The 14,728-nt window shown below is 37.1% G+C and overlaps 1 protein-coding gene across 3 annotated transcripts in view; it reads right to left on the bottom strand.

The window, feature by feature from the left end:
- LOC102686253 (E3 ubiquitin-protein ligase UHRF2) overlaps positions 1 to 14,728 on the bottom strand; it is a 155,279-nt gene that overhangs the window by 15,312 nt on the left and 125,239 nt on the right. For all 3 annotated transcript variants that reach the window (XM_006627054.3, XM_015338069.2, XM_015338075.2), the window contains exons 6-8: positions 6,736 to 6,922; positions 5,278 to 5,401; positions 531 to 638 (exon numbers count right to left, since the gene is read on the bottom strand). In XM_006627054.3, coding sequence (XP_006627117.1) covers positions 531 to 638; positions 5,278 to 5,401; positions 6,736 to 6,922 — 419 coding nt within the window. The remainder of the gene's footprint in view (positions 1 to 530; positions 639 to 5,277; positions 5,402 to 6,735; positions 6,923 to 14,728) is intronic.

Here is a 14,728-nt window from a genome sequence, read left to right as displayed (position 1 = left end):
CCTAGAGTTTTTGGAGGGGAAAGTAATTTAGAAACAACAGGACTTTAAACAGGATGTCTGATGCCAAGCACAAAAAACAAATGCAACGTGTATGGCTCTTGTTGCTAGGTATTTCAGATTTTGTAAAATATGTCCACCTTCTTTGTCATTAATCTAGAAACAATTAACCTTATACACCTCAGAAATATTATATAAGTCCTGGAGTTGGCAGTCAGTGAAAAGATTTTTATTAAGTCACAATGTTGTTTTGGTGAGAACTTCAATCTACAGTGTGTAAGTTGTCTCCAACACACATTATAAGGAATTTCAAAATTAGCATTCTGGCTCAATGAGAATATTTGGAGTGTCACACCTATGCTAATATAAAATCAAATCTACTAAGAAGGAGAATATACAAAGGAATATTATATTCCTTTGGCAGAAACACTACATTATCACTGATATACTGTACCATCTAACATAGCAAAACATTAACAATGGAAAGCAGTAAAATAATAAAAACTATTGAGACATCTCTTAAACTTGCTTACTTGCACTCTGAACTTCCATGTTGTTCCTACAGGGATTCCAGGTATGGGCCCATAGTGGTTTGAGGGGACAATTGTGCATTCTTTAGTCCGACCAACACAGGCCATCCCCTGCAAAAAAAGAGAAGCACAACAAACATATTATTTAGCATTTTGGCAAGGTTAAATTCTGTTGATGAAAAAGAGTGGTTATAAACAACAGTATAATGTAAAATGGGCACATTTAAAATTCTTCCTTGCCCTGTCTTTCTCACACCTGAAGAAGGCTCCACAGCCGAAACGTTGTTTTCTTTCTTCCTCTTTTCAGCATGGAATAAACCTATTTCTTATTATTTTGCAGCCTACATATGCTGACGCAGCTACCCACCTGAACTACTTAAACCTATTAAACTAAAGGTTTAATGTGTTTCTTTCTCCCCAAAACACTGTATCACACATCACAACAAAAGTCACCTTTATTTCAGTTAGCTTACTTGCATATTGAATACATCTCACAGTTGTAACAGGAACAAAATAAATGAATGCATTATGTGGTGGAAGATATTTCAGTACTTTACCTGAAGAACATTTGGACCTTTTCAACCAGTCATGTCTTGATTGCTTTTGCCAAAACTTCAATTCTAATGATTTCCTGTCCAAAAATTCTAATTATTTCAACTAAAACACAAGAATGCTATTTAATAAACTATTCAAATGTTTAGACTATTCAAATATAAAAATAACTGAAATTATTTAAAAAATCAAAATGTATAAAATAATATAACTTGAAATAAAATACAACAATGGTTTCAGCATTAAAAATGGGACTAAAATCATTTAAAATGTGCCCGTTTTACATTATAGTGTAGTTGTTTAGAACCACTCTTTTGCATCAACAGAAAAATTAAACCTTGCCAAAATGCTAAATGAGAACAGCCGAACAGTGCTTCATGTTTCATTCAGATTTTCTGTTTATGACAATGTATGATTATGGCCAGCTAGATCCCACTAGCAGTTTCAAATGTTTGTCTGCATTTCATTGTCTTATTGCTTCAAGAGCTCTGCTTGGAAGGAAATGAGTCAATATCAAGGCTGACTTAGTATTAATGGTTTGTTTTCCTCATTTTCTTTTTGTGCATAAGAAAGTTATTACCATATCATATGGCCCCAAACCCTCATGAAGAAATCACTAAATGCTTGGGCTAAGGAAAGAGAGTTCTATACTAAGCAATATTAGAAATGGCAGAAGAGGTAGAGGAGCTACACATTTCAGCAGCACTTAAGATAAATGTCCAGAGTCTGAATATATTGTACCAATTGTACTTAAGGAAACACAGTGGAGCATTGGTTAGCAATGCTGTCGTGTAGTGCTGGGGCCCTGGGTTCTGGACCTGGGTTGCTCTCAGCATCGTTTGTTGTCCTTGTGTTTGCATGGGTTTCATCGGGTGCTCCAACTTCCTCCTACATACTTAGAGCAAAACTACGGAATAATCTGTATACAAAAATGATTGCAGGGGATAGTCAAAATATATTTAGAAAAGGTCAATCTTACGTACTGTAAGTAGCTTGTTAGAAGTTGTTTGAACAAACAATTAGAATTTGATTGAAATACATAATACAACATGAAAATATCTAGATTTTTAATAATTGTTTGATAAAGTTCCTCATAGAATATTTTCACGCTACAAACAGTAAATATATCAGGTGAATAAAGGACAGAAGAACACAGAAGGCGGATAAGGCATGAATCATTGAATTGGGATTTTGTAATTAGTGGTACACCTAAGGGATCTATATTAGTCCCACCGCACTTCCTAATTTGTATGAATGATCTACATTCTGGAATTGTGTTTCAGCTCAGCTCTAAGTTACACAATTCAGCTTTTAATTGACTTAATAATAGGATTAATCTGAACTACTGATTTTGAAGGTCACATTTTAATAAGTGTATTTTGTTACAAGTAACACAATTTCCAGGTTTTGAGTGGAAAAAAAGACAGTTCCAATCAAGCAATGTATTACTTCAATTAAGGCTTCAAGTAAGTTACAAAGCTTGATTAAAATGAAAACCATCTGGTATGTGAGCCTCTAAGACCAAGATTGGAAACCCTGCTCTAGACAAAGTGCAGAAGCATAAAATAGCAAAAAGAATATTATAATTACAGTGAAAGGTACAGATGTTACATTAAAATTTTATAATGCAATTTACTGGTTAACCTTTCAGGCTAAATAACTGAATGTTTTGATATCCTCAACAGGGAAGAATGGAGACCTGATTTGAGTATTCAAATTAATTGATTAAGTCAACTACATGGACTCTCCAGAATCAAAAACTAACAATAATCAGGCAATACAAGCAGACACTACTAGAATGTGCATTCACAACATGTATGGTCACTTGCTTTGTTAAGCGCCTTGGGGCAACCTTGTTGTGAAAGGCGCTACATAAAAATAAATGTAATTGAATTTAAAACTGAGAACAGGGAGCCTTCAGATCAACCAGCAAAGTCTGAGCGCAGGCTGAGCTCTAAGAGGCTTAGATACACGGTCATGTGACTAGCCAACTGCATCACAGATGTGATGGGGCACCATTAGGTGAGCACCACTGAGGGTAGGGAGGGATTCATCTTCTAGGCCTTTGAGTGAAACCTTGGTGTTTATGGACATGTAGAGCTGCCTGAGAATGAACCATCAATCAACCTTAGCTGTGTTTCCTGTGACATACAAAAAGGCAAAAGTCATGAAAGTAGGCAGGCTGGAGGAGTCTGCCTACACTTTCTCATTCTCTCTCCCTGTGTGCAGTTCTGGGGATTATAGCTGCAAGGTGAGAGGTGCTTAACACACAGTTCCTTTTTTCTTAATTAGGTGCCTATAAGAAACACAATTGGCAATTTTGAAATAAACATAGTGAATGAGAGGTGCCTTTTTACACAAAGGGTTGTGACAGTCTTAAACTAGTCATGTTGAAAAGCCATTATCTTGTGATCATTGAATTAACTGTTAGCAACCAAATTAGCCACATCAGACAAATAGCCTCTTCTCATCTGTAACTTCCTTATGTCCTTGAAAACTTGATACAGTGACAATAGATCAGCTAAGGCTCCTTTGTGTTCACAAGTTATGAACAAGTTAATTTTGCTTATACCCTCATCTCATGCTTATTTTCTCATCTCTGCATAAGGAGCTGAAACACGTTTTACTTATCTAACTGAGGACCCAACCTATGTATTCCATTTAAACTGCAAAAGGAGAAAAACAAAAATGCACAACTGGTTAAAACGGTTCCTCACTGTTTACTCAGAGCTATTCATCTCACTTTTCCACTGAGGAAAAATACAGAGGAGCTGAAAGAGAACATACCACAGTAAATGATATTTGGATATAATTTTACAACTATGTACACATTGACAATATTATAGTTATAATCTACATGCATATTTTTAGTAACTGAAGCAAATACTCAAATAACCTTGAAAGAACTCGAAAACCCCTGATCCTGTCACCAATTTCTTGTTTTGCAAATCACAACATAAATTGAAATGTTCTTAAATTCCAGGTGAGTAAAATGCACAGAAAATGGTAGTATACCATATAATAAATATACCGACACTAACTCTGAGTTGAGAAAAGTGAAAAAATGCATATTCTTGTTATGTGTTTATTCTGTCAGGATGGATGCAGAACTGTTTGCCTCATGCATGCATGCCTCTTCTCTACGAGGAGGGGATGCTGTTGTTGTACTGTCACTTCTCTCACCGTCTACATTTGCTTCCACATAAGCTCCAGTAAACAAACTATTCTGACAGGGAAATGTATGTCTAGTCCTCATTGTACTAACAATATGAGTTGCACACATAGCCTTACACATTTGTAATATATAATGTCCTGATATGGTACTACTTGTTGTAGTATCAGTGTGTTGTAGTAATATTTATCTTTGTCAACTGTACATTCTGATGAACATGGACATTTCATTTTTGTATTTTGTACAACAATGCTCACTAAAAATCCATTTTTTTCTCCCAACACTAAATGAAGAACATAATATTTCATGTGCTTTTAAAAATGTAAATACTGTAAGACAAATATAAACTGTCCAAGGACCATTATTTGTAATTCTTTGTTTGGGATTCCTAGACAAGGACCTTGATAAGTATTAGAGAGGTTAAGACTAAATGTAATTACAACATAATGCTTGTCGACTGACACTGATTAATCTCTTAAGCCTTGTCACTACAAGAATGTGGTCTGAACTCCTACTGCCCTCTATTGCCAACGTCAAGATTGAATTGCTCTGCAGTCTTTACATATTTTTATTCATAACTGTATTTTTGTCAAGTTTATTCTATAGCAGTAGTTTTTTAATTTTATCTTCTATATTGTACTTTAAATGGCAGTAGTTAATCAAATCGTTTATAATTTATCCAACTATTAGTCATATGACTATTACACTTGGTAAGTAACCATTTTGTCTGTAAAAGTGACCTATTCAAAGGCATCTGACAAATATATAATAACTAAAAATAACAATAGCTAGGCAATATGCTGCAAAAAATATGCTCTTAAAGTACAACAGTTGTTAGATGCCGGCTTTAATGCTACATTATTTAACTTTTCCTATCAATGAGTCTAGGGAGACACAATGTTTCATTAAATGGTGAGACAATTTCAAAGTTTATTGGAGTGGACAGATACTAGTAAAGTGACCAAGCAGCGCTAACAGCTGACGGTCTATAACCACACCCACAGGTCATTTACATCACAAACTCACCTTGCCCCAGTCCCTCTGGCTCTCAGTGTGTGCAGAGGGCATCTTGGCCTTCTTCTTGCTCGCCTTCAGTTTTTCACCTGCCTTCACAACTTCACTGGTGTCATTTTTGCAAGTAGGACAGTACCTTCAAAAAGGCAACATGAAAGTCTTAGCAGTGCAAATAACAGGAAGATTGTCCCCAGCAATTCTTAAAAATGGTTCTCCCAACATTTTTTAAATTCTAACATTTATTTATAACAAGTTTTTTACTTTTTCCTTTGTTAGATGTAAAACTGCTAAATTTAATAAATTCTGTCTGCCTTTATGATTATATTCTTATATTGTATATTTATGATTCTGCTTGGGTATGCTGCAAAACTAAACTTACTTTCAAACTGCATCTTCATGTATTTTTTATGCTATGCAGTTCAAATACAGATAACTGAGTTTTCTAGGATAATGCAGACAATATTATATACACTATATGTGGAGAAATTCACCTGATACTCCAGTGATTTTCTCAATGATTCAATAATGAAATTAACATTAAATCTATGGCATCATGTGCTGAAGCCCAAGGTTCAATTCTCAGCCTGGGGTGCTATCTGTGTGGAGTTTGTATGTTCTCCTCCCACACCTCAAAAACATACTGGTATGCTTCTGTGAAAACTAGCCCTGGTGTGATGGTGTGCGTGTCTGTGTAGGTGTGTCAGTCCTGTGATGGACTGGCATCACATCCAGGGTGTATCCTGACTTTGAACTTTTGCTTGCTGGGATAGGCTCCAGTTCCCCCTTGAACCTTAATTGGAAGAAGTAGTTAGTAGGAACATTAAAACTAAACTAAAAGTTCCAAACAGTTTGAGGGTTTTCAACTAAACCTCTGAAATATATCAAAAAAGATCCAAATGAAATGAAAGCTTAATTTCCCTACCCCCTATTTATAACATGACCATTATATTTTAAGGTGTATAGCTGCGACAGCATGCGTAGACTGCAAAGGAACAAGTAACAGGTTTATTCCATGTTGAAAAGAGAAGAAAGAAAATACAATGTTCCGGCCATGGAGCCTTCTCCTTCTCACACCTGAAGAAGAATCCACGAACGAAACGTTGTGTTTTTTCTCTTCTCTTTTCAGCACGGAATAAACCTGTTACTTGTCCCATTATATTTTTAGATAAATCTGGCTTTAAATGAAACCACACAAATCTGCACTGGACTAATTAAAAAGTCTTGGCCAGAACCAAAAATAACCAATGCAGTAGACTAAACTTTTGTTAGTTCGGTGGAAAATAGTCGCATACCGTCACATTTTCTTTGTTACATTTCACTGAATTGAAAACTTCCCATAATCTTACACATAACAGAAGTAAAATCAGTCCTCTCATAGAACTCCAACAACACTTAAGATGAAGATCCCCATTTTTATTGCCCTAAGCTTTAGTAGCAAGTCTTCTGGTTGATAGCATGATTAAGATTTACCAGTCCTCGTCCTCGGGGATCTTGGAGAGAGGTGGGTTCAGGCAGTAGATGTGAAAGGCCATGTTGCACTCGTCACACAGCAGCTGCATGTGAGCATCTTGCTTCCCTCCACACACACAGCATGAGCAGAACCGGCACTCTGCTTCTGGGTCAGCCTTGCAGTGCTTACACTCTGGCCCGCTCTTTCCTGGAGCAGAACACAAACACAATGTTACGAACGTTCTGGGCCTCTGCACCAGAAGGCAGAAGAAGAAAGAAAAATGTATGCATATCAGAATAAAAGGACAAGAAAAACAGTGTATTTTCTTCACAATGCACAAAACCAGCCAGGAATTTTACTGCAACCCCCGAGACTGTTCCCCTCAAAACATCTACAAATCTGTAAACAAAGGATTTGCAAAGACTGACTTCAGGAAATAGTTCTGACAATGACAGGGATATTAATAAAGCATTTCACTAAGAATATAAAATTCAAATAAACGTTTCCTTATATTTTAATAGTAACACCGAAACATTACAAAAATTACCTTTTCATTTTTTATTACTTTTAGTAATCAATTTCTTACATTGTCATTTTTTATTGGTGTAGAATGTAAAAATCCAATAAATTGCAATCGGCCTGATTTTTTTCTTCCCCCGATACAACTTTTCATGCTGCTAACTACTGTACAAATTTCAGTAAACAGAAAGGAGCTGCAAGTGAATAATTTCTTGAATACTTTAGAGCAGGGGTGGGGAACAAAAAAAATCATTTGGTCTGGCCCTGCCAAGGCAACCACAGGCGTAGAGCCTGGCGATAATTCAATAACGATAATTATCGCGATATAATTTTCCTCGATATAATTTTAACAAAAGTACGATAAATGTACATGCTTTACGCACTAAATACTGCACGATGCACGTGCGTGTTGCAGACCGGGCAGCTAACAGATTTGTTTAATGTTTCTGCTTTTTGGCAAGTGATGTGTTTTTAAAATAAAGAGTTGTTTAATTCACCGATTAACTGTCTGGTTTCTTCAACTTTCACTCAGAAGAAAAAAATCTGCCTTTAAACTTGAAAGAAATAATGATTTGACATTTATCGTGATAATTATCGATATCAACTGATATAAAATTTTATATCGTGATAATGTTTTTCGCCATATCGCCCAGCCCTACGCAGGCGGGACTTGAAATTCAATAAATCTAGGAGCTTTTTTCATAGCAACATACATTTATATTAAGTGAATCATAATAATAACGTTAATTTTGAGGGACAAGCAAGGAACGTCCATTACGGGATAGACAGGACACATACGAGTACATGACGGGACAGACACGCATGCTTCTTGCGGGCTGCCCGCAGCCCGTCTGCCTGTATCGCGGTGAGTCAGAGGGCAGTCAGTGCCAGGCAGGCTGGGAGTGTACACGTTGTGAAAGTGTTAACACACTGTGTTTTAAGAACTACGGGATGACGTCAAGCAGTTCATGGAGGTGAAGGGAAAACCTGTCAGGGAACTCAATGATAGCAAGTGGCTGATCGACTGGGCTCCAGACTGACCGACGCAAACCTGGAAAAGCAGTTGCGAGTAGCAACATCATCAATACCAGCTAACATCACACGCCTCACCAAAGGGAGGCAGTTCCAGCCATCACATTAGGGGTGAGTTAATTAAATGTTTGACCAAATATAGCAGGCTAATTTTTAAATTGATAATTTTGTATGGCCCGCGAATGATGTTATAAATATCCAAATGGCCCTTGGCAGAAAAAAGGTTCCCCACCCCTGCTTTAGAGTGTAGAACATAGGGACCAGCTATTACTCTAACTTAAAAATGCCAGAGTACAAAAAGTTACAGAGAGAAGGCCTTAAGAGAGTTACAAGTTGATACAATATGACTATGCAGCTTCCTCCAGATAAAAAGTACAGTGGTGTGAAAAAGTGTTTGCCCTCTTCCTGATTTCTTATTTTTTTGCATGTTTGTCACACTGAAATGTTTCAGATCATCAAACAAATTGAAATATTAGACAAAGATAACACAAGTAAACACAAAATGCAGTTTTTAAATGAAGGTTTTTATTATTAAGGGGAAAAAAAATCCAAACCTACATGGCCCTGTCCGAAAAAGTGATTGCCCCCAAAACCTTATAACTGGTTGGGCCACCCTTAGCAGCAACAACTGCAATCAAGCGTTTGCAATAACTGGCAATGAGTCTTTTACAGTGCTGTGGAGGAATTTTGGCCCACTCATCTTTGAAGAATTGTTGTAATTCAGCCACATTGGAGGGTTTTCAAGCCTTAACCGCTTTTTTAAGGTCATGCTACAACATCTCAATCGGATTCAGGTCAGGACTTTGACCAGGCCACTCCAAAGTCTTAATTTTTTTTTTCTTAAGCCATTCAGAGGTGGACTTGCTGGTGTGTTTTGGATCATTGTCCTGCTGCAGAACCCAAGTGCGCTTCAGCTTGAGGTCACGAACAGATGGCCGGACATTCTCCTTCAGGATTTTTTGGTAGACAGCAGAATTCATGGTTCCATTTACCACAGCAAGTCTTCCAGGTCCTGAAGCAGCAAAACAGCCCCAGACCATCACACTACCACCACCACATTTTACTGTTGGTATGATGTTCCTTTTCTGAAATGCTGTGTTACTTTTACGCCAGATGTAATGGGACACACACCTTCCAAAAAGTTCAACTTTTGTCTCGTCAGTCCACAGAGTATTTTCCCAAAAGTCTTGGGGATCATCAAGATGTTTTCTGGCAAAACTGAGACGAGCCTTTATGTTCTTTTTACTCAGCAGTGGTTTTTGTCTTGGAACTCTGCCATGCAGGCCATTTTTGCCCAGTCTCTTTCTTATGGTGGTCGTGAACACTGACCTTATCTGAGGCAAGTGAAGCCTGCAGTTCTTTGGATGTTGTTGTGGGTTTTTTTTGTGATCTCTTGGATGAGTCATCGCTGCGCTCTTGGGGTAATTTTGGTTGGCCGGCCACTCCTGGGAAGGTTCATCACTGTTCCATGTTTTCACCATTTGTGGATAATGGCTCTCACTGTGGTTCGCTGGAGTCCCAAAGCTTTAGAAATGGCTTTATAACTTTTCCCAGACTGATAGATCTCAATTACTCTGTTTCTCATTTGTTCCTGAATTTCTTTGGATCACAGCATGATGTCTAGCTTTTGAGGATCTTTTGGTCTACTTCACTTTGTCAGGCAGGGCCTATTTAAGTGATTTCTTGATTGAGAACAGGTGTGGCAGTAATCAGGCCTGGGTGTGGCTAGAGAAATTGAACTCAGCTTTCCAAAGATGTGATAAACCACAGTTGATTTATGTTTTAACTTCATTTAAAAACTGCATTTTGTGTTTACTTGTGTTATCTTTGTCTAATATTTCAATTTGTTTGATGATCTGAAACATTTCAGTGTGACAAACATGCAAAAAAATAAGAAATCAGGAAGGGGGCAAACACTTTTTCACACCACTGTACCTCTTTTGAGGTATTGAAGGCTCTCTTATGTTGTTTCTACTTCTGACTTCAGACGTTTTACTGTTACTGTACACTGCATGCTAAACAGGATCTTTTTAGTGCATAGTTCAATTTTAACACAACATTCCCTTTATTTAAATTCTGTTAATTAATTAAATTCTACACTTTAACTATATAACCAAACAGGTTGATATCAACTGTAAGCTTTACTAGTTTACTACCTATTCCACAGTCTCGATCATTGATATAAAGGAGAGCGGTGGTTTATTGATTCTTATGGTACTCGATTCTTTACAACACCCCGAGAATTCATCCCTGATATTTGTCGTTCTATTAACCAGTTCCCATTCCTTGAATGACCTTGAATGACTATTGCTTGCAATTTTAGAATCTTCTATGAAGAAATTACTATTTGTGAGAAAGTATTCTAACATATTAAATATTTCATGCTATATTCTCATACAATATACTGAATCTATTTGTATATGTTGATTACTGATGCCTTTTCAAACTTCTCTAACAAGTTATTTAACCTAAATCCCCACTGACACATTATCTTCTAGTTTCTAATTATTGTCTTCATAAGCTTATATATAATAGACATAAGACTTCTTGGTCTGAATTACTTTAGCAATTTTCTAACCAGTGGGTATCAACACTGCTTTAAAGTAATTGCTGGAAGGATTTTGCTAATGAATATGTAGCATTATATGAAGTACAATGGATAGAATATCATCAGACCCTGGAGATTTATCTTGATGATTCTTTAATAATAATATTTAATTAAACAACCTTGTCCTGGGGTATCCTGAGGCATGTTGTAAATTATTTATTTTGTAAACACGTGAGTAAAATAATCACTTAATATAACAGCTACTTCCCTTTCATCACCGAAGTTTTCTGTTATTATGTCTGAGACACCTCATTTCATACATCACTCTTCTTTTGCTGTTGTAATACTGTTAGCAATGAAAAAATTGCCCCTGTCCCAACAGTGGAGGCGAATTCCCCACAAATTTGAAAGGAAGAAAAATAAAAAATAAAAAATATAAAAAATATTTTAAAATATTAATGAAAGATTTTCTTGATTGAATGAGAAATCAAAAAGAACATAGATTTTAACCTTTTGATTAAATGTAAAAAAAAGTAGATGATTCAAGCACAAAAAAAATAATTGCTGGTTTTAACCTTTTAACTCATTCAGTAGTATACTCAGACTCCTGGACTAATCTGTATGTCTATATTAGGGAATCTGAGAAGCTCACATACAAGTTCACACTCCTGACAATACCTGGAATGTAACACACCCAACTAAACTTTAACGTAAGAGGACGTTTCTAATTATAGAAAAATGAATAATGAAGCTGTAGGGATAAGCATCTGACCATAACCCCCCCCCCCCCCCGCCTCTTACAGTGCCTTGCGAAAGTATTCGGCCCCCTTGAACTTTTCAACCTTTTGCCACATTTCAGGCTTCAAACATAAAGATATAAATTTTTTATTTTATGTGAAGAATCACCAACAAGTGGGACACAATTGTGAAGTGGAACGAAATCTATTGGATTTTTGAAACTTTTTTAACTAATAAAAAAATGAAAAGTGGGGCGTGCAAAATTATTCGGCCCCTTTACTTTCAGTGCAGCAAACTCACTCCAGAAGTTCAGCGAGGATCTGTGAATGATCCAATGTTGTCCTAAATGACTGATGGTGATAAATAGAATCCACCTGTGTGTAATCAAGTCTCTGTATAAATGCACCTGCTCTGTGATAGTCTCAAGGTTCTGTTGAAAGCGCAGAGAGCATCATGAAGACCAAGGAACACACCAGGCAGGTCCGTAATACTGTTGTGGAGAAGTTTAAAGCCGGATTTGGATACAAAAAGATTTCCCAAGCTTCAAACATCCCAAGGAGCACTGTGCAAGCGATCATCTTGAAATGGAAGGAGTATCAGACCACTGCAAATCTACCAAGACCTGGCCGTCCCTCTAAACTTTCAGCTCAGACAAGGAGAAGACTGATCAGAGATGCAGCCAAGAGGCCCATGATCACTCTGGATGAACTGCAGAGAACTACAGCTGAGGTGGGAGAGTCTGTCCATAGGACAACAATCAGTCTTACACTGCACAAATCTGGCCTTTATGGAAGAGTGGCAAGAAGAAAGCCATTTCTCAAAGATATCCATAAAACGTCTCGTCTAAAGTTTGCCACAAGCCACCTGGGAGACACCCCAAACATGTGGAAGAAGGTGCTCTGGTCAGATGAAACCAAAATCGAACTTTTTGGCCACAATGCAAAACGATATGTTTGGCGTAAAAGCAACACAGCTCATCACCCTCAACACACCATCCCCACTGTCAAACATGGTGGTGGCAGCATCATGGTTTGGGCCTGCTTTTCTTCAGCAGGGACAGGGAAGATGGTTAAAATTGAGGGGAAGATGGATGCAGCCAAATACAGGACCATTCTGGATGAAAACCTGTTGGAGTCTGCAAAAGACCTGAAACTGGGACGGAGATTTATCTTCCAAAAAGACAATGATCCCAAACATACAGCAAAATCTACAAAGGAATGGTTCACAAATAAACGTATCCAGGTGTTTGAATGGCCAAGTCAAAGTCCAGACCTGAATCCAATCGAGAATCTGTGGAAAGAGCTGAAAACTGCTGTTCACAAACGCTCTCCATCCAACCTCACTGAGCTCGAGCTGTTTTGCAAGGAAGAATGGGCAAGAATTTCAGTCTCTCGATGTGCAAAACTGATAGAGACATACCCCAAGCGACTTGCAGCTGTAATCGCAGCAAAAGGTGGCTCTACAAAGTATTAACGCAAGGGGGCCGAATAATTTTGCACGCCCCACTTTTCATTTTTTTATTAGTTAAAAAAGTTTCAAAAATCCAATAGATTTCGTTCCACTTCACAATTGTGTCCCACTTGTTGGTGATTCTTCACATAAAATAAAAAAATTATATCTTTATGTTTGAAGCCTGAAATGTGGCAAAAGGTTGAAAAGTTCAAGGGGGCCGAATACTTTCGCAAGGCACTGTATATTCTCGCAGGAATGAAAGTCCAAAACCGCAAGAGAGGAAGTCCACAACCTGATATTCTTTCCTGGCCGGGTATTAGACCTGGATATTGAACGGCTGGAGAGACAGATACCACTGATAAATCTGAGCATTATTATCCTTTATGTGGTAAAATCATTGGATCGCCAATAGATTTAAGGGTGTCCTGGTCCCCTTTAACTGTCAGGCATTCCAGCTCCACCACAGAATACCTGGGTTTCCTTGGCAAGACGAGTTCTTGATTCTCCTCCTCTCCCAGTAGCAAAACTGCACCTAAGCTTGTAATAGATGCAGTATATGCCAATACTCCATACACAAGGTGAAGGTACTGATGAAAGTGGCTTTCCCTAGTCTCTCAAACAATTTTGGGAATTGGGTAAGTATCGAATGTTGAGATGCTGTTGAGTGATCTGAAATCCACACAAAATTGGATTCCCATCTTTCTTCAGGACCAGCACCACAGTTTTAAAAAACATGGAAAACGTTATAGTGTATTGAGTATGGTACAAAATCCATATTCCGCTGTCAGTTATAATCTTTCAGCCATGCTTCTGTGATTTCAATTATGTCATAATCATATGCTAAATCAAGAGCTTCTATTTCTTGCTTTTTGTTTCTGATTATTTGGCTTCCAGAATTTCTTACATTCATGCTTAAATATTTTTGAATTTCACTGTAGATCCTTACTGGTACTCATCTTATTCAAAAGTAATCAACTGTTTTCTAATACAATTTATACAAATGGGCTTTGTCATAAAAAGGTTTCCAGTAGCTGAAAAAGATGAAGTCTTCTTTAGCATGCATCTACATACCTCAGCTGCTACCTCACCTATATACTGTACATCTACATAACTCACACTCTCAGTTTTTCAGTGAATTATCATTTACAGTTGTTCATTTTTACCAGGTGCAAGCAGGATCACTGAGAAAACCACTGACTGGGTTTGTCTGCAAGGTCTTTTGAGTTTGTTTTTGATCATAAGCATGCTGTTCTTGTTTGTGCCTTATAAGAGTGATTTATAAAATATCAGAGGGTGTGTTCCTTCCAAACATATTCTGGACATATTTAATATTTCTTTAGTGTTCTGAAATGCACAAAAGAACAACAAAATGTGACAGACGTTACAACAGTTTAGGAATAGACTTATTATTTGTTTTATTGTTTTAGTTAGTAGTATTCTAATATTGTATATTTTGTTTCTTTCTCTAACAGGGTTTTGAATGTTTCAGAATCATTAATCAATTCTATGTGCTGACCTTGGTATGAGCTCAAAAGCATGTAAATATTGTAATAAGCTACGGGTACAGAAGCATCTGTGTACTAAATTTTAAAAATTGGTTATATTATATTATTTTAATCTGTGACCTAAATTAATTGATTAGTATACTGTAATGTTAAAAAATAATGGAATTTCGCAATGAATACATCTACAATGAATTGCAATGAATCCATCAATTAAAAAAT

Source organism: Lepisosteus oculatus, chromosome 3 (assembly GCF_040954835.1).
Source record: "Lepisosteus oculatus isolate fLepOcu1 chromosome 3, fLepOcu1.hap2, whole genome shotgun sequence".
NCBI classification, from domain to species: domain Eukaryota; kingdom Metazoa; phylum Chordata; class Actinopteri; order Semionotiformes; family Lepisosteidae; genus Lepisosteus; species Lepisosteus oculatus.
The sequence above is the reverse complement of the archived record's forward strand: the minus strand, read 5'-3'. Positions and strand labels throughout refer to the sequence as shown.